Genomic DNA, 18,328 nt, shown 5'->3' with positions numbered 1-18,328 from the left:
GTGTTTTGTTTTGTTTTGTTTTGTTTTGTTTTTGTAGACCAGGCTGGCCAAATTCGCCTGCCTCTACCTCCCAAGTGCTGGGATTAAAGGCGTGGCCACCACACCTGGCCACTGTACTTGCTTTATCATTTGTTTTTACACTTGTTGGATGGGTGTGTTCCCCAAGGGAAGTGTCAGCAGTGTTCAGACTACGGGAAGTCTGGGATGGCTTGAAGTTCACTGGGAAAAAAAAAAACAAAAAAACAAAACAAAACACAAAACCTCAATCTTTTTTTTTTTTTTTTGGTTTTTCGAGACAGGGTTTCTCTGTATAGCCCTGGCTGTCCTGGAACTCACTTTGTAGACCAGGCTGGCCTCGAACTCAGAAATCCGACTGCCTCTGCCTCCCGAGTGCTGGGATTAAAGGTGTGTGCCACCACGCCCGGCAAAACCTCAATCTTAAGTAAAAGACACAAACCTCCCTACCTCCATCCCACCCTTCCCCAACAGCTTGCTTAGCACGGGAACAGAACTCAGCATAGAGTATGTTGTTATCTAAAAGTTTGTTGGCAGACGCAGCAGAATTAGATTTGAACCCTGACTCCATATCATCCAACTGTATGGCCACCGGCAAGTTTCTTTAACCTCTCTGATTCTCATCTTCATGATCTTTGGAATGGGTGTGATGATAGGCCCTTATGGGATTACCCCTGGGGATTAGAGGTAGTAAGGCAGATGCGACTCCTCATGGCTTAGCTCTGGTTTATGGCGTGGTGACTGCTCAGACTGTGAATTCCTTAAAGACTAGATACCTATGTGAATATGTGGCTTATTTCCATTTTCACCTTTTCTAGAGACTACCAAATGTTAAGTCTCAAACCCTGGGACAAATGGCTGAGGTGCCTATTTAATATCAAAGAGGACCTGGCCCCCAGGTTCTCCCACCATCCCTCAGTCTCACTCTCCACCTACTCCAGGGTGTGGCTGGCATACCCTATCTTCTACCCCCATCTCCTAATCTCCAGCCCCGCTTCAGGGCTGCCCTTCTTCTTCCCCATATAATCCAGCCATGTTGGTTACCCTCCCCTTTTTGCCTTTTGTCCTCCTGGCTGCTGTAACTGGCTTCTCTCTTTCCTTTCTTCCTTCTTCTCCCCACTCCTCACATAGTTCAGAGTTATGTCTGCTTTGGACTCTTCCAGACATCTCTGCTTCTGGCTGTGTTCTCTCTTCTAGCTACAATAGACTCTCACCTCCACCATACCTAGGAGTAGTCATGTTCCCCTTCTAATTTATTTTTTCACTTACCAAACAGTGGCTAGTGCAGGGCTAGCACACTTGCTAACTGCTCTGACTTCAATTTACTGGGTCTCTGGGCCATTCCTTGCTTTTTTTTTTTTTTTAATAGTTTTGTTTATTTTGTTTTGTTTTGAGACAGGGTCTCACTATGTAGCCCTGGCTGTCCTGGAACTTGCTGTGTAGACCAAGCTGGCCTCAGATTCACAGAGATCCTCCTGCCTCTGCCTCCCAATTGCTGGGATTAAAGACCTGCCCTCCCCACCATGTCGCTACTATCTCTTGCTTTTAAACTGCTTTGAAGATGTAACTTGTAAGTAACTGATAAAGGTGCAAAATAACTTCTCTTTAGATTTGTAAATTCTGCCTGTGGTAAGTTCACTTACTGCTGGATTCACTGCTCACTGTGTGGGGAAAGCCAGGCGCCCTCAATTGCACAGCCAGGTGAATATCCTGGGTCTGGGCAGCGGCTTGGACAACCTGTAGCATCTCACGTTTTTTTGTCTTTGTTTTTTTGTTTTTTGTTTTTTTCTCTTTGGGAAGGAGTTAAATGGGCTTTATAAGTGGGTTTCCGCAGAGGGCAGACCCTCAGCCTTCAGTTCCCTCTATGCGGTCTCATTAGCTTCAGAGGCAGGCAGAGGACTGAGTCCGGGATTCAGAACGTGTGCCAGCCTGGGAGGAATACAGAGGAAGGTTCTCATTTCTGGGCTCAATCTGGCTGTCTATGAAATGGGCTCAGAAGCAGAGCCTGGAACCTTCTTCCCCACTTAGGTGCCTGGTCCCGAAGGGCAGGGGTAGGTGGGAAGCTGGATGGGAGGCCCCGACGGAGCTGTTGCCTTTGGGATGGGATCCCGGGCTGCGCCTTCTTGCAGGGCACGGTGGGGCTTCTAGAGGGGGCGGGCGGGTTCTCTAGAGCCAGAAACCCGGAGCCGCCCAGGAATTTTGGCTCCGACTGCATTTCCTCGGGCCGGGCGGGCGTGATCCCCGGGAGGCGACTACAGACAAACTGCTTCACTCGGTGGCTCCGGTGGCTACGTACCATGCAGCCGCTGCTCTGCGCGCTGGCCGGGCTCGCCCTCCTCCATACCGGGACGGGCGAATGGGGCCAAGGTCCCAGGAACACCCCCGGGCGGCGAGGTAAGAATAAGAGAGGAGCCGGAGACAGAGACTCCGGGAAAAGCGGAGGGAGGGAACAGAGATGGAGAAAGAATCAGAGACATTGAAGGACAGAAAAGGGGAAAGATGAGTAAGAGAGCTGGGAGTGACAGAGGCTTTCGAGATAAACGCATGTGGGTGAGGAGAGCAAGATGAGGGAGTTTGAGAAAAGCACAAACAAGAAGGAAAGAAATAGGAATGGCAGGACCCAGCGAGGAAATAAAAAATTTGGGAAAAGGAATGTGGCAACCGGATGTCTAGAGAGGGCGGAGGTTCAGCTGCAGGGTGTGGCCGCCCTCCCGCCAGAGCGCCCAGAGGAAGGTTCCAAAGGGCATCCTATTGGAAGGGGAGCCTGAAGGGTCAACGGCCCAGGTAGGGCCAGCACCACCACTGGGGAGACAGACAGAAAAAAAGGTACAGTCTCACCTGCCTGGAAGCCTGAGGAGTCTGTCGTGAGCTGAGGAGGCCATCCTTCAGGTGCCCAGAATGGCTGAAGAACTATGACTGTCTAGGTGAGGAGTGAGAGCAGACTGTTTCGAGGCAGACCCAACACCAAGCCCCAGGCCTCTCGCTCCCTCGGGTTCTTGTTCCAGACAGGCAGAAATGCCTGGCACCAAGACTAAAGCTCTGGTTGCTTTTCAGGGCCCACAGAGAGAGGGGAGATTAACTCAGATCGTTAAAGGAGTCCCTGTGGGGTGAATCGCTTTTCATCTCACAGGCTGACTTCAGGGAGCATAAGAAAGGACGCGCCCACCAGTGAATGCACACTAGTTCTCTCAGACCATCTAGCCTCAGTTTCCCTATCTGTTAAGGAGTGACTGGCATTCTGTCTAGCCCAAAGTCAGCTCACAAGGCGCCATCCTCCCTTTTCCTTCCCTTTGGGATCCTCCTCTAAGTTCTGTTTGGGCTGCAGAGGTGACCAGAGCTCAGCTGGAGCCTCCCCTCCCCCCCCCCCGCCTCCCTCCCCCCAGAGAGGAGTAGTCAGGTAGTCCTGCCCTCCTTGCATCCTGGCCCCAAAAGTCACTTTCCTGCCCCTCCGACATTTAATTTGTTTGATCCAAGCAAGATTACGTGACTGGTTAAATTTGGCTGACATGTCTGCAGTTAAAATATGTAATCTCTCTTTATTCTTCCTTTCATTTTTTTTTTTCTTGAAATCAGTTGTTGAGAAAAGTTTTGCAGGTGGGTGGTGGTGCTCGCCTTTAATCCCAGCATTTGGGAGATGGAAGCAAGCAGATCTCTGAGTTTAAGGCCAGCCTCGTCTATATAGTGAGTTTCAGGACAGCCAGGGCTACCATAGAGAAACTCTGTTGAAACAACAACAACAACAACACACACACACACACAGGTACAGTTAATTTACTTAATGTGTGTGTGTTGTCTAAAAAAATGATGGCTATTTATAGAAGCTTAATCTAATCCCAGTTAGGGTTTTTCTTTGCAAAGAAATTACTTTCTACATAGTATTTACATATTTGGTATATATTTGGTTTTTCAAAACGGAGTCTCTCAGCCTTGGCTGTCCTGGAACTCACCGAGCTCAGCCTCCCTCTGCCTCCTGAATATAGGAACCATGCCTGGCTATTTTTAATATATGTTTTAAAGAACAAGGTCTCTTGTAGGTCAGTCTGGTGCTGAACTTACCACGTAGACGTGGGTGACTTTGAACTTCTGGCCCTCCTGCCTCTACCTTCAAAGTGCTTTGATTAAAGATGTATACTACCATTTCTGTTTTTATGTTGTGCTGAGGACAAACCTGAGGCCTCAAAATTTCAAAGCAAGCATTCTGCCAACTGAGTTACATCCCCAGGCCATCTTTATTATTTTAACTGAATGTTTTTGATTTCTGCTAAGGATAGACTCTTTTTCTTCAAAAGTGTGGTAGTCATTTGTGTGCTTCTTGTAATTTGTTTATTATTGTGCTCAGAGCTGCACAGTGGGAGTGAGGAAGTCAGGGAACAGCTCTGTGGAGTTGGCTCTCTTTTTCCACCTTTATGTGTGTTCTGAGGATAGAGTTCTGGTCTCTGGGTTTGTGCAGTTGGGCAGTTGTTGGTCTTAGCAACCCCCTCATACAGGACTATTCAGAGGCCAACCTCAGCTCAGTTCCTGTTTCCATTGTCAGAAGACTCTTCCATGTCTTCTTATTTATTTGTTTGTTTGTTTACTTGTGTACTTTTTTTTTTTTTTTTTTGAGTAGCTTTGGCTGTCCTGAAACTGGCTCTGTAGACCAGGCTGGCTTAGAACTCACAAGGATTCACCTGCCTCTGCTTCCCCAGTGCTGTGACCAAGGTGTGTATCATTACTGCCTGGCTCCCTTACTTTTCTTTTTTTTTAAAGATTTATTTATTTTATGTATGTGAGTACACTGTAATTGTACAGATGGTTGTGAGCCTTCATGTGATTGTTGGGAATTGAATTTTAGGACCTCTGCTCGCTCTGGTTGGCCCCGCTAGCTCCAGTTAACTCTGCTCACTCAGTCCCAAAGATTTTATTTATTATTATACATAAATACACTGTCTTCAGACACACCAGAAGAGGGCATCAGATCTCATTACAGGTAGTTGTGAGCCACCATGTGGTTGCTGGGATTTGAACTCAGGGCCTTCAGAAGAGCAGTCAGTGTGCTCTTACTCGCTGAGCCATCTCGCCAGCCCTCCCTTACTTTTTATAATTGAAAAATTGTCTGTGTGTATGTATGCATGCATGTATGCATGTATGTATGCCCATGTGAATTCATGTGCACCGTTAATAGATTAGTCTAATGTAATTATACTATAATTAAGTATTAATTCATAAGCAGTCTTGTTTCATTTATAATTTCACATCTGTTGTCATCCCTGGATTATTTTAAAGGAAATTCCAACACTCTGGGGGTATTTTGTTTTGTTTATTTTATTTATAGGAGTACACTGTAGCTGTCTTCAGACACACCAGAAGAGGGCATCAGATCCCATTACAGATGGTAGTGAGCCACCATGTGGTTGCTGGGAATTGAACTCAGGACCTTTGGAAGAGTAGTCGGTGCTCTTAACCGCTGAGCCATCTCTCCAGCCCCCATCACTCTGATTTTTCAGTTCTTATTGTTTGGCAGTCTCATACATAGGCAAGTGCCCTCAGAGACCAGAGGGCATAGTATGCCCTGGAACTGGAGATACATTGCTGAGTCCTCCAGAAGAGCAATAAACCTGACAGGTGAGCCTTCTCTTCAGCCCTGGGTCTCCTCTGTCATTTTAAAACTCTGTTTGATCTACATGGGTGTTTTGCCTGCATGTACGTCTGTGCACCATATACATGCCTGGGGCTCAGGAGAAGATGCCTTAGAATTGGAGTGACAGATGGCTGTGAGCCACCATGAGGGTGCTGGGTATTGAACCCAGGTCCTCTGGAAGATCCAGTGCTCTTAACCACTACACACACGCACACGCACACGCACAGGCACACACAGAAAGGTAAGAAAGGTATCTTGTTGCCCATACCACCTCTGTGCTTCCTCCCATTTTACAGATAGTATAATAAAAAGTGGCCTTCATTTCAAAGTAAGAGTACTGGGGATGCAGAGAAACGATATCAAGGTAGATTATTTTTTGACCTTGTAAAGTCAGGTGTCAGGCTACAGAAAAGATAAAAGTGGCTGACACACCATTTGGCACAGTTTTTGTATATTCCTAACCACATTTTCCTGCCCCATGAACCCTCATCAGCTAAGTTCTTTAGGGACATGCAGTCTTCCTGGTGTCTAGCATTGCCCCCTCCAAATTCCCCATCCTATGCTTTCAGAATGCAAACCAAGCCCTATCTGATGTTCAAGATGAATCTGGAGTTCAAGATGCCCTCCTTTGCAGGGGCTCAGTCACACAGCCTACTCTCTGTAACTTTTCAAGTCTAAAATAAACTAAAGATCACTCAGGAAGCAGGCACCAACTGCTAGCTAGGGAAGACAGGGGTGAGTGTGGGTGTGTGTGTGCTCACTCCATCAGCACTGAATTCTAAATGCCCTGAAAATGAGACATAATGATTTATTTCTTACAAAGGGAGAGAGTGAAGACCCCCAAGATAGACAAGTTTACTTTATTACTTTACACAGCCATACCACCAAAAGGGACAGTGTCAAACAGTTGATTCCAATCCTGTCACCACCACCTTCTTGCTGTGTAATCTTATGTACATAACTTAAACTTTTGATTTTGTAAAACAACAATGTGATGGTTTGTATATTCTTGGGCCAGGGAGTGGCACCATTTGGAGGTGTGGCCTTGTTGGAATAGGTGTGTCACTGTGGGCTAGTGGAAGTCAGTCTTCCACTAGCAGCCTTTGGAGAAAGATGTAGAACTCTCAGCTCTGCCTGTACCATGCCTGCCTAGATGGATACTGCCATGCTCCCATCTTGATGATAATGGACTGAACCTCTGAACCTGTAAGCCAGCCCCAATTAAATGTTGTTTTTGTAAGACTTGCCTTGGTCATGGTGTCTGTTCACAGCAGTAAAACCCTAACTAAGACAAACAACAATAATAATTTTGGGTTTTGTTTTGTTTTTGAGAAAAAAAATTTTTTTAATTTCTTATTTATTTATTTATTTATCCATCCAACACAGGGTTTCTCTGTGTAACCCTGGCTATCCTGGAACTCATTATGTAGACCAAACTGGTCTCAAACTCCCAGAGATCTGCCTGCCTCTGCCTCCTGAGTGCTGGGAATAAAGGTGTGTGCCACCATCTCTGGCTGAGAGAAATTCTTGCTGTGTATCCCAGGCTGGCCTTGCACTTGCAATTCTCCTGCCTCAGCCTCTCTGGTGCTGGGATTACAGGAATACCCCATAATCAGTATAAAAACAATCTTTCTAAGGTAGAGGGGTGTGTAATCTGCCACTTGGAAGGCTGAGGTGTCAGGATTGAGAAAGAAAGGTGAAAAAAAGAAAGAAAGGGAAAGAAGGAAAGAAGTGACTTTATTTAAATGGTCAACCCTGACATCATACATAAAGATATGTTATACAGATTGAGCAGGTTATATTTAGGAATGTATAAGTATATGCAAGTGTGCATGTAGTAAAAATTAATGGGAAAAGGCCATGAATTTAAGAGATCAAGGAGAAGTTTATGCAAAAGTGTGGAAGGAGGGAAGAAGGAGAAGATAAAACAGGAAAAGAACTAGAATTCAATGATTGACACAAAGCCACATACATGTTCAGCAAGGAACTCAACATGATAAAGGACCACAAAGCAATAGAACTTAGAAGACAGAAGTACCAAGAGCCAGGACCCAACAAATGGAACTGGCTTGTAGCAGATCATCCAGTCAGTTCAGGGCTGCCCCTACATCCTTGATGAAGAAGCCCCTCTGTAGGGTGGCACCTCCTGATTTCTGCATAGATTTGGCCCTAGAGAGACGTCCTTCTATCCTGAGACCTGATCCAAACAATCTACACTGAGCCTTAGACTCCACGGGAGAGGCAGAGCAAGGGACTCCCTGACCTACCTGCTGCATCATTCTGAGCCTGTATCTGCTCAATGCCCCATCCTAGTTTGTTCCTGTTACTGTAATGAACACTGTAACCGAAAGCAACTTGGGAGAAAAAGGCTTATTTCATCTTACAGTCCATTAAAGGAAACCAGGACAGGAATTCAAGGCAGGTACGTGGGGCAGTAACTGAAGCAGAGGCTGTAAAGGACTGCTGCTTACTGGATTGTTCTCTGTGGCTTAGTTAGAATCCTTCCTTCCTTTCTTTTTATTTTCTTAAGATTTTGTTTATTTATTTTATGTGAGTACACTGTCACTCTCTTCAGACACACCAGAAGAGGACATCAGATTCCATTACAGATGGTTGTGAGCCACCATGTGATTACTGGGAATTGAACTCAGGACCTCTGGAACAGAAGTCAGTGCTCTTAACCACTGAGCCATCTCTCCAGCCCCTAAAATGCTTTCTTATACAACCCAGGACCACCTGCCTGAGGAGGGGGAGGCATAGAGTACCAAACCCTCACATATTGAGTCATTAGTCAAAAAAAAAAAAAGTGTCAGTCAGCCTTGCCCACAGGCTTCTCTGAAAGGCTCAGTTCCTCTGCAGAAGTTCCTTTTCAACAGGTGACTCTACTTTGTACTAAGTTGACAGACTAACCACCCTAGCTGCTTTGTGGCATCCACCCTCTTCAGGTACAGGATCATGGCAACCCTGCACAGGAGATGGGGCAAGGCAGGCAGACAGACCTTTCAATCAACTCGAGGAAGCCCTTGCAAGAGCTTCCCATGGACTGTGCCTCTGACTTCCAGTTGTATGCTAACGAGGTTTACCTCAGTGGGTTTGAGGCCTTAACATCCTGGGATTTGGGGAGGATTGGTTTACTGTAATTAGTGGTTTAAAGAGATATGAGATAGCAGGATGGGATCAGGGGTCACATCTAGCCTCAGAGCTGCCTACCAGCCTGACCATCAGCCAGTCTAGCTTGAACGGACACATGAGGGGGAAATAGGCAGGGTGTGGTGGTTGACAGGGGCTCTTCCTTAAGGCAGCTTGACTTGCATCCATCATCCGTTCCCCAGTCAGCCATGAGTCTCAAAAATCCCCTGCTGGAGAGAGACTCAGAGCAAGAGAAGGGATAGAACATGCCCCCTCCCAGCAAAAGCAAACAAAACACAAGTTTCTTGGAATGTAGCTTTCTCTGAAAGGCCTCCAGGGGCCCTTGGCCGGTCAGAGCTCCATGCACAGCTACTCATACAATCCTTTAGAATAGCATTCTGCTTCTCTGGGTTTGAACGCGTCACAAATATTTATACAAGTACTAGATGTGGTAAAGTTTATTATTCTATTGCACTGAATGTGATCAGATACCATTAACCCCAAGTGGCTGGGGTTGCTGGTGAAGACAGAGTGCAGCTTTGATGATTGCTGGGGGTACTTCCTCACGGTGTGAGTCCCAGGTACATCAGGTTGGCGGGCCATAAAGAGGACAGATCAGTGCCCAAACCTCTTTAGTTAAGTCAGTCAGCCCAGCACCTCTCCTGGTGTCTAGGCCACCCCCATCCTAGGATGTTGCCTCATCCATGGCCACCATCCAGGGTACAAACAAGGCTTTCAAGCAGGAGTCCGGCCAGCAGAACCCCCATGTCCTAGGAAACCCATTTCTAACTGGCAAAGAAGAAAGAGGGAGGGAGTGCCCACAGCCTAGGTCAAGGTCCTGTGAGATTACATAGCAATCCTTTGGTCTTTCCACCATACTTGATTGATGAGCTTATGTTCTACCAGAGAGTGGAGAGTGAGTGTGTGTGTGTGTGTGAGAGAGAGAGAGAGAGAGACAGAGACAGAGAGAGACAGAGACGCAGAGAAAGAGAGACAGAAACAGAGACAAAGAGAGATAGATACAGAGATAGTTCAGTTTTTTACTTACCCAAGGGGTGGTTGTCCATAGTTCATCCCAGCTTTTGTCCTCTGAGGCCTCAAGCCAATTCTGAAAGATATTTGTACTCCTCCATGCTATCCATCTGGGAAACAGAGCCTCAGACTAGCCCCACCCAGTTTGATAGCGTGAGCTATGGAGGCCAGAAAGCTAACAGCTGAGGGTGTAGGCTGAGAAGGGTCTTCAGGGTGTTTTCTAGGCGGAGCAATGCTGGGATTCTCTGCAGTGGAGGAGCTGGCCTTGGAGGACAGTTGTTTGGGTTGTGCTCCAAGCTTTCTGTCAGATGAGGCCTCAGGAGAGAGGCCTGGATGAGCTCAGAGCACAGCTCCATCCAGATGTGAGGGATTAGTGCTGAGTGAGGGGAGTGAGATCACCCCAGCCTCTTCCCTGGAGGGCTTCTGGAGCCAAGTCAGACCTCATCACAGACTCTGGAGAACAGTGGAAGAGAAGCAGAGGCGCATTGCTCAAGATACCCACAGCTGGCAGCTTCTGCTGGGTAAGGGGACCCAGCAAGGGCAGGTGATCCTCGTAGCCCAGTGCTCCTCAACCTTCCTATGCTGTGCTCCTTTAATACAGTTCCTTATGTCGTGGTGACCCCCAACCATGAAATTATCTCACTGCTACTTCCTAACTGTAATTTTGCTACTGTAACAAGTTGATGTAAATACCTGGTAGGCATGGTATCTGATATGACCCCCAAAGAACCCACAGTAACCTTGCTGAAGGCCTCCAGGCAGGGCAAACAGGGAGGGTGTGTTTGCAGATTCCCCCGACAGCCGACCCTGGAGTAAGAAGAGCTCTCCCCTGGCTGCGCGCTCAGCTGAAGCTGAAACAAATGTGGCGTTCCCTCACTGAGGCCAGTCTGGATCTCTTCTGTCTCTCACAGCCTTCTCAGATCACGGAGCACAGCCTTCCAGCAGGTCTCTTCCTCGTCCTCAGCATTTTGAATCTTCTTACTCAGCCCATCAGGCTTCTCTTTTAGCTAACTAACAGTTCCCCCAGGCAGTAATTAACAGCCTGTACCGCTGCTCTTACGAAGGAGCCCCGGTTCAGTTCCTAGCCCCTGAACTGGGTGCCTCACAACTGCGTGTAACTCCAGCTGCAGAGGATCTGACGCCCTCTTCTGGCCTCTGTAGGCACTCATATGCACACATGCAGACACATACACATAATTTAAAATGACTGTCTGGGTTGGAGAGATGGCTCAGTAGTTAAGAGCACTTGTCGCTCTTGAAGAGGTTCAATTCCCAGTTCCTATAAGGAAGCGCATGACCATCTTGTTTGTAACTCCAGTTCCAGAGGATTTGATGCTCTGTTCTGACCTTCTCAGACACTGCATGCACATACGTGCAGGCAAGAACACTCACATAAAAATACACATTAAAAAAAACAAACTAGGGCTGGTGAGATGGCTCAGTGGGTAAGAGCACCCGACTGCTCTTCCAGAGGTCCAGAGTTCAAATCCCAGCAACCACATGGTGGCTCACAACCATCCGTAACGAGATCTGACGCCCTCTTCTGGAGTGTCTGAGGACAGCTACAGTGTACTTACATATAATAAATAAATAAATCTTTAAAAAAAACCAAACTATATACACAAAAGCAGAGGGGATGGCTGAATGCACTCCCAGGGGGAATCTTTGCTCTGCCCATCGATGCTTCTTGCTGTCCCTTCACCAGGTCCGGGTGATTTTGAAGGAAATCTAAGGCTAACATTTCAGCAGTGAGAACTCCAAGGTGGATCTCCCAAAGACCCATTTCTACAAATGTAGCAAGCACACCACTCCGCCTGGTTGCTTTTCTGTTGCTATGATAAAAATGCTCCAACAAAACAACTCTGGGAGAACAGTTTACCCTGGCTCACCGTTCCAGAGCTCACAGCCTGCCATGGTGGGGAAAGCATGGGGTAGGAGCATGAGCTAGCCCATCAGAGCAGTCCAGAAGTAGGGCAGGGAGGGGGGCAGAAGAGGAAATGCAGCTGGGCTAGTATTCAAACATTTCATGTTTAAATCACAACACCACTCTAACATTCTCTTCCCTCCTTCAAATCAGTAGCAGCACTATTGTGTTTTAAACAGGGTTTCTAAATTCCAGTGAAGGGGAATCATGTTGCTCTTCACAGAGGGTTCTCTTAGTTAGCTCGTCATCACTATAAGAAAATACCAAAGGCAACCTATGGAAAAGAGAGAGGTTTATTTTGGCTCCTGAATGAAAAGGTTCAGTCCATGGTCAACTGGCCCCATTGCTTTTGGGTGACTGCTGCTGTCGAGGCCGTGCATGCATCTTGGTAGGTGCAAAACTACTCACCGTATCAGCCAGGAAACGGGAAAAGGAGCAAGAGAATGGGGTTTTACAATGCTCTCAGAGGGCATACCCCAATAACTTAACAACCTTCCTCCATGCCCTATCTCCCAACAGTCCACACCACCTTATGGACACAGATCCCCTCCCCCACCCCACCCCCATGCCCTACTCTAGGAACCAGGCCTCTAGCATGGGCCTTCAGAGGACATTGAAGACCTGAACTGTAGCAGTGAGCATTACTTCTGACTCAGTCCCCGCACCTCCTCTCTCTTGTATCTGTCTGATTCCCCTGATCCTGGATTCCAGGGCTTCCTGTCCCTGCAGGAAGTGCATTTTTCACTTCTGCTCCCTTCCTGTCCCTATAAGCATGGCTGTGTTTTCCAAAGCCCAAGAAAACACCCAGGACAACAGTACACAATTCTCTGGCCATGGCAAGCTGATCTCCCTCCCTCCCTTCCTAACCTCCCTCTCTCCTTTTCTCCTCCCTCCCTCCCTCTCTTCCAAGCTCCCTGAAGAAATTTCCCAGGATCTGAGTTTCCGGCTTCTGACCTTGCCTTCACGTCATGCTGCAACACTATGTACATCTCATCAGGAACGGCTAGTGCTGGGCAGGAACACTCCTGGCTCTCTTTTTCACAGTGCTAACCCTTCCTGCCATTTCAGGCTTGTGGCCCTCCCTACAGTCTGAAAAACACTCTCTTCTTTCTCCTGTTTCCCAGGGACAGGCATTTCCTAAGGGCTCAGCCACATCTAATGCCTCAGATCGACCCACTGCAGCCCAAGTCCATAAGCAGGACACTGACATTTCTGTGTCAGAGTTGGTGGTGTCAGGTTAACCTCAGTGGATAAGGAGAATCGTGAGTCAAGAGTGGAGAAGGTGTATTAGTCCGGTTACCAGTTCTGTCCCTCTAGGGGACACATGACTAAGAATTAACCTATTGACATATAGAACGTGGATTTATTAGAATGCTTATAGGCTGTGGTCCAGCTAATCCAACAATGGATGTCTGCCAACAAAAGGTCCAAAGCTCAGTAGATGTTTAGTCCGGTGATGGCTATTTCAGCTGGTCTTCAGTTATTCTGGAATCCCAAAGATGTAGGATCTAATGCCGGTGATGGAATGGATCTGCCAGTGAGAGCAAGAAAGCAAAGAGAGCAAGCTGCCTTCTTTTATCTTTTTTTTTTTTTTTTTTTTTGAGACAGGGTTTTGCTGTGTAGTTCTGGCTGACCTGGAACTCTCTCTGTAGACCAGGTTGGCCTCGAACTCAGAAGTCCAACGACCTCTGCCTTCCAAGCGCTGGTATTAAAGGCATATGCCACCACTGCCTGACCTTCCAGGTCCTTCATACAATCTGCCAACAGAAGGTAGAGCTCGTATTAAAGACAGATCTTCCTACCTTAAAATCTGGATTAATAATTAATTAATCCAAATAATTAAGATAACCCTCACAGGTGTGCCCAGCATCTTGGGTTTTAGATAATTTCAAATTAGTCAAGTGGATCACCAAGGACAGTCAGCATAGTAGATTATTAAACCTCTGATCCTCTCACCAGCAATGTGGCTTTGGACTTGGTAAGCAGCAACTCAGACTAGTTGGTTCCCAGGGATGAGGCTGCTCAGGGTCCTCCCTGGATTCTGCTTGCTACTGTCATTTCTAGCATAGATTACCATGGCTGCCACTGCTTCCCTCCAAAGCCACATTCCTCCACATTCTCCAGGTCCCTGGATTGAAGTGCTCAATCAAGCATTTTCATCCCGAGACCCCTTCCTGGTTGAACCCCCCACCCTGTTTCTCTGCAGGCATTCCAACTCCCTGGACGGTTTGTTCAAGGAAAACATGCTTCTCTCCATGTCTTTGCAAGCAGCCAAAACCTTCCCTGTCTTGACACTATAGAGCCTAGACACTGCTTCCTTGAGAGAGCCCTCCTAGGTCTGGTGACAGGGGAGTGGTTAGGGTGGTGGCACATGTCTTCATCCCTGCGTGGCCGTGTGTCTCATTTCAGAATCTCCTGTCTCCTAAGCCTGGTGCTTTGCAGAACCCTCCAGTTCCACAAGGGAAGCCCCAGGTCCACAGTGACAAGATCTGTTTTCCCTACAGCTGCAGAGTCCCCCAGTTCCCCTGGAGAAGATCTAGCTGGGAGCCCAGGCTGTGACAGACACACGGCTGTGCAAAGGCGGGTAGACATTATGGAGGAGGTAAGGAGGGCATGGGAGGAAGGGATCATGACGCTTCGTGGCCATCTGCCAGGCCGGAAGCTTTGTGGGGTACAAATGTCAGAAACCCCAGGCCAGTGCTGTTCCCCCGCTGCCAGGTCAGTGACCCCATGCTCTCAGTGGGATGTCCATCCTATACAGCCTACCTCCCAGGAGACACTGCTTGCGCACAGCCTGAGACTCTTCCTTAGCTGTGTGTGCTGGCTGGTTTTGTGCATCAGCTTGACATGAGCTGGAGTCATCAAAGAGGAAGAAGCCTCAGTTGAGACAATGCCTCCATGAGACCCAGCTATAAGGCATTTTCCTCTCAATTAGTGATCAGTGGGGAAGGGCCCAGCCCATTGTGAGTAGTGTCATCCTTGGGCTGATGGTCATGGGTTTTATAGGTAGGTTAAGCAAGCCATGGGGAGCAAGCCAGTAAGCAGCACTCCTCCATGGCCTCTGTATCATCCCCTGCCTCCAGGTTCCTGCCCTGACTTCCTTTTGGTGATGAGCAGCAATGTGGAATTGTAAACAGAATAATCCTCCCCCCCAACTTGCTTGTTTTGGTCGTGGTGTTTTGTTGCAGCAATAGAAACCCCGACTAAGGCATTGCGGGGAGAGGAGGGATTCAACCATCAAAGTTTGTGATGAATCATAACTTAGGGTCCATAACTTTGTTCTGGGCAAAGTTTTATCTCCATTGCTGAAAACATTTTGTTTTGTTTTGTTTTGTTTTTGTTTTGCTTTTTGAGAAAGGGATGCTCTGGAACTCACTCTGTAGACCAGGCTGGCCTTTCTTTCTTTGTTCTCCTTAGACAGGGTTTCTCTGTGTACCCAGCTGTCCTGAAACTTGCTCTGTAGAGCAGGCTGGCCTCAAACTCAGAGAGCCTCTTCCCTCCGCCTCCCAGTGCTGGGATTAAGGTGTGCACCACCACTGCCAAGCCCCCAGGACATTAAAAATGAGAGAACTGACTCCTGAAGATTGTTCTCTGACCTCTCCATGCACTCCCAGTGGTGTGAGTGTGCCCCCTACCCCTGACACACACACACACACACACACACACACACACACACACACACAGGACAGCTCCTAAGATTGATTAATTTTTGGTCTTTCTGCCCCCAACCCCCAAGACAATACTAATAATTTTTGAGACAGTCCTTCTCTGTATCCCAAGCTGGTCTGGGATTTGTGGTGATCCTCCTGTCTCAAGATTTTGACCTTAATGACATCAACCACTAAAGTAACATATATTTTTAATATTTGAATGCTATTACAATATAGTTGGTATCCTTTTTTTTTTTTCTATTTTAATCATGAACACACAGCCCTGACATGAGGTTGGTAGGCTTTCTTGGGTTGCCAGCAGGATCTGTAGCAACAAGCAGCTCTTTAAGTAACCCCTGGGAAAAACGTTAAAATCCCAAATCTGTCATTTATGAAAGTTGCCACAAGGGGGCAGTGCAACAAAAGAATCCAGCCTACTCCCAAACAAAAAGGTGCTTAGGAGTCCGGTGCCAAGCCTGATACCTTTTGAGTGCCAGACAGGGGATCCTTAAAAGGGCAAAGGGAGCAAGCAGCCTGTTATGTTCTCACCTGGGGAAATGGAGCAGTGACTAGGTGGGAGCCAGGACTGGACAGCACCCAGTTCCTTCTCCACTGAACACGGGGACTTGGGGACATCACTAAGCTAAGCTAAAGCTGGCCATCCCAACTTCTGTACTTGACTTTGCCCCACCCTCCCACTCCAGACGGTGGAGAAGACGGTGGAGCACCTGGAGGCAGAAGTGACAAGTCTGCTGGGCCTGCTGGAGGAACTGGCTTCAAACCTTCCCACAGGGCCCTTCAGCCCCAAACCTGACTTGCTTGGAGATGGTGAGTGGCTCAGATAGCAGAGGGACATCTGCTGGACCTGTCACCTAGGGTCTCTGGCAGCAGAATGCACAGGGTATGTTATGCAGTCCTGGGCAGAACACTCAGTCTTCAAGTATCCTGGCTTCTGGGCTCCTCCATCTATTCTCCGTCGATTCTCTGTTTATTCTCCATCTATTCTCCCCACCTTGGCAGCTGGGCCCTGACCCCCGACAGATGCTGAGTTCATCTCCCAGCTCCTTAAGCCCTGTGTTTGGGCTCTGCTGTCCCAAGGGAGCAGAAAGCTGGAAAGAGGCGGCCGCTGGGCACAGCAAGGGCAAGGGACTCTTTCAGCATTCTCTGCTGCTCTCTTAGGGCACCCCTTTTCCTTGCAGATGGTTTCTGACTTCCAGGGATGGTGGAGCCTGCCAGCTGAAGTCATACCTCTGAGAACCAAGCCAGGTCTTCCTGCCTTCCTGCCCCACCTTTGTGTGAAATAAAAGCTCCTATTTGGACCCATCTGCTAGCCATGACCTCTGTTGCCGCAGCTCCAACTCCTTCTTGCACCCTGAACCTCACACTGCTGTTCTAGCACTTGGACCTGGGTAACCTGTGCACTTCCAACTTTCTAATTCATAGAGATAGACCCTGGAAACTGACTGACAGGATGTGAGACACCAGAGGCCTAGAGTGGTAACCGAGCACAGAAGGCCCATTATGCCGTCTTGCTGCCCAGGCCACAAAACAGCAGCCACTGCCACCAAGGAGACTGTCAGAAACACAAGATCCAGCTCACTCCATCAGAATCTCTGCTTTTATGTGATTCCCTGCTCTGCCCTCCTGGCAGTAAGGAGTTGTGTGTGCATTAAGAATCCTGTTCCCTGGTTGTAAATCCAAAGAGATGCATTTCCAGCGTCTTTTTAAATATATATATATACACACGCGCGCGCGCACACACACACACACACACACACACACATATATTTCAGTAAACAAAGTTCTTATTACATAAAATTCACTCAGGGGAATGGCACATCATGTAGACTGAACTGGGATAAAGGTTTACACCCAGCGAAACTTACCATTTTAACCTGCACAAATTCTGTGGCTTCTAGCGTGCCTGAGGAGTCATCACCATTAATTCCAGGACGTTTTCAACACCCCAGAAAGAAATCTGAGCCTGTACAAGAGTCACTTCTCTTCCACTTCTCCCCATGCCAACACTCTAGCAACAATGTGTGTTCCTGGACTTGCCTATGGTGGGCAGTTTCTGTGAATGGGACCACGAATCCTTTTGTATCAGGCTTTCACCAGACAAGTCCTCAGAGCTCATCCATGTTACAGGAAGTCACTCCTTCATATATGCAAAATGACGTTCTAGTGTATCAACGGACCATGCCCATCTGTATAATGTATAATGGTGCAAACCATAACATCAGTGTTTAGCTCACAGTCGCTTTATTACTCCTGAGTGTCATCCGTCCTCCCACTGTTGGGGAGACGTGAGGATTGGTACCCTTGCAGCTCAGTTGAGGTCTCTCTGGGGTTCTAGACAGGGTTCAGGAGGCTAGAGAGGCCCTTGTCTCTCTAGCATGTCATTGTTCGAAGCTTTCTAACATAGGAGAAATGATGGAAGGCTTCCAGCCAGCAAGCCAAGCTCTGTGCTCCTGGACATGGTGACAATGAATCCTAGAAACGGTCCTGCCAGTTTCCCTCTCCAGACACCAAGGAGCCGGGAGCCTGCAGGGCCAGAGCCAAGAGTGCCCTTCTCATGGGAAGTCCCTAGGTAGCATGCTGCTGGAGCAGCATTGTTCCTGTCCCCTCACTAGTCTCCCTGAGAGGTCGCCCCAGAAACCACACGAATACCCCCTCTGTCCTTTCCCAGGACCTAGGTGACCTCACTCAGGAACTCTGCCAACCCTGCATCTGGCTCTGGTCTTGTGCCCCAGCACTACCTGGGCCCCGTGTGAATCTGGAGAGCATCTTTTGTATATCCTCAAAACACAATCCCTGCCAGGGAGCTTGTGCCTGGGACTCCCACAGCAGTGACGATATTTCTAGTTCAGCATACCCATTTTCCACTGGCTAACAGGGCCGGGATCTCTGAGTCATAAAGCGGAAGAAAACATGCTAGCACCAGAAAGACATTTCCAG

The 18,328-nt window shown here is 47.9% G+C and overlaps 2 protein-coding genes across 3 annotated transcripts in view; one reads left to right on the top strand and one right to left on the bottom strand.

The window, feature by feature from the left end:
• Nucleotides 1–3,357, bottom strand: part of LOC110288523 (uncharacterized) — a 57,681-nt gene extending 54,324 nt beyond the window's left edge. For both annotated transcript variants that reach the window (XM_085828430.1, XM_085828431.1), the window contains exon 1: nucleotides 2,854–3,357. The gene's annotated coding sequence lies outside the window, so the exon portion shown is untranslated. The remainder of the gene's footprint in view (nucleotides 1–2,853) is intronic.
• Nucleotides 496–18,274, top strand: Plac9 (placenta associated 9). The gene is made up of 4 exons (XM_021182521.3): nucleotides 496–2,409; nucleotides 14,225–14,322; nucleotides 16,075–16,198; nucleotides 16,570–18,274. Exons 1-4 carry the CDS (start codon nucleotides 2,313–2,315, stop codon nucleotides 16,578–16,580), a joined length of 330 nt encoding a protein of 109 aa, XP_021038180.1. The 5' UTR covers nucleotides 496–2,312; the 3' UTR covers nucleotides 16,581–18,274.
• The last annotated feature ends 54 nt before the right edge of the window (nucleotides 18,275–18,328 follow it).

The sequence above is a fragment of the Mus caroli genome, unplaced genomic scaffold (assembly GCF_978045245.1).
Source record: "Mus caroli unplaced genomic scaffold, Mus_caroli_1 scaffold_12, whole genome shotgun sequence".
NCBI classification, from domain to species: Eukaryota; Metazoa; Chordata; class Mammalia; order Rodentia; family Muridae; genus Mus; species Mus caroli.
The sequence above is the reverse complement of the archived record's forward strand: the minus strand, read 5'-3'. Positions and strand labels throughout refer to the sequence as shown.

What these genes read in the sequence shown, in the direction of transcription:
- Plac9 (XM_021182521.3), top strand. Translation starts at nt 2,313, where the DNA reads ATGCAGCCGCTGCTCTGCGCGCTGGCCGGGCTCGCCCTCCTCCATACC. An exon ending in GAACACCCCCGGGCGGCGAG is followed by an intron (nt 2,410 to 14,224) that starts GTAAGAATAAGA and finishes TTTTCCCTACAG; the next exon opens with CTGCAGAGTCCCCCAGTTCC. An exon ending in GGGTAGACATTATGGAGGAG is followed by an intron (nt 14,323 to 16,074) that starts GTAAGGAGGGCA and finishes CTCCCACTCCAG; the next exon opens with ACGGTGGAGAAGACGGTGGA.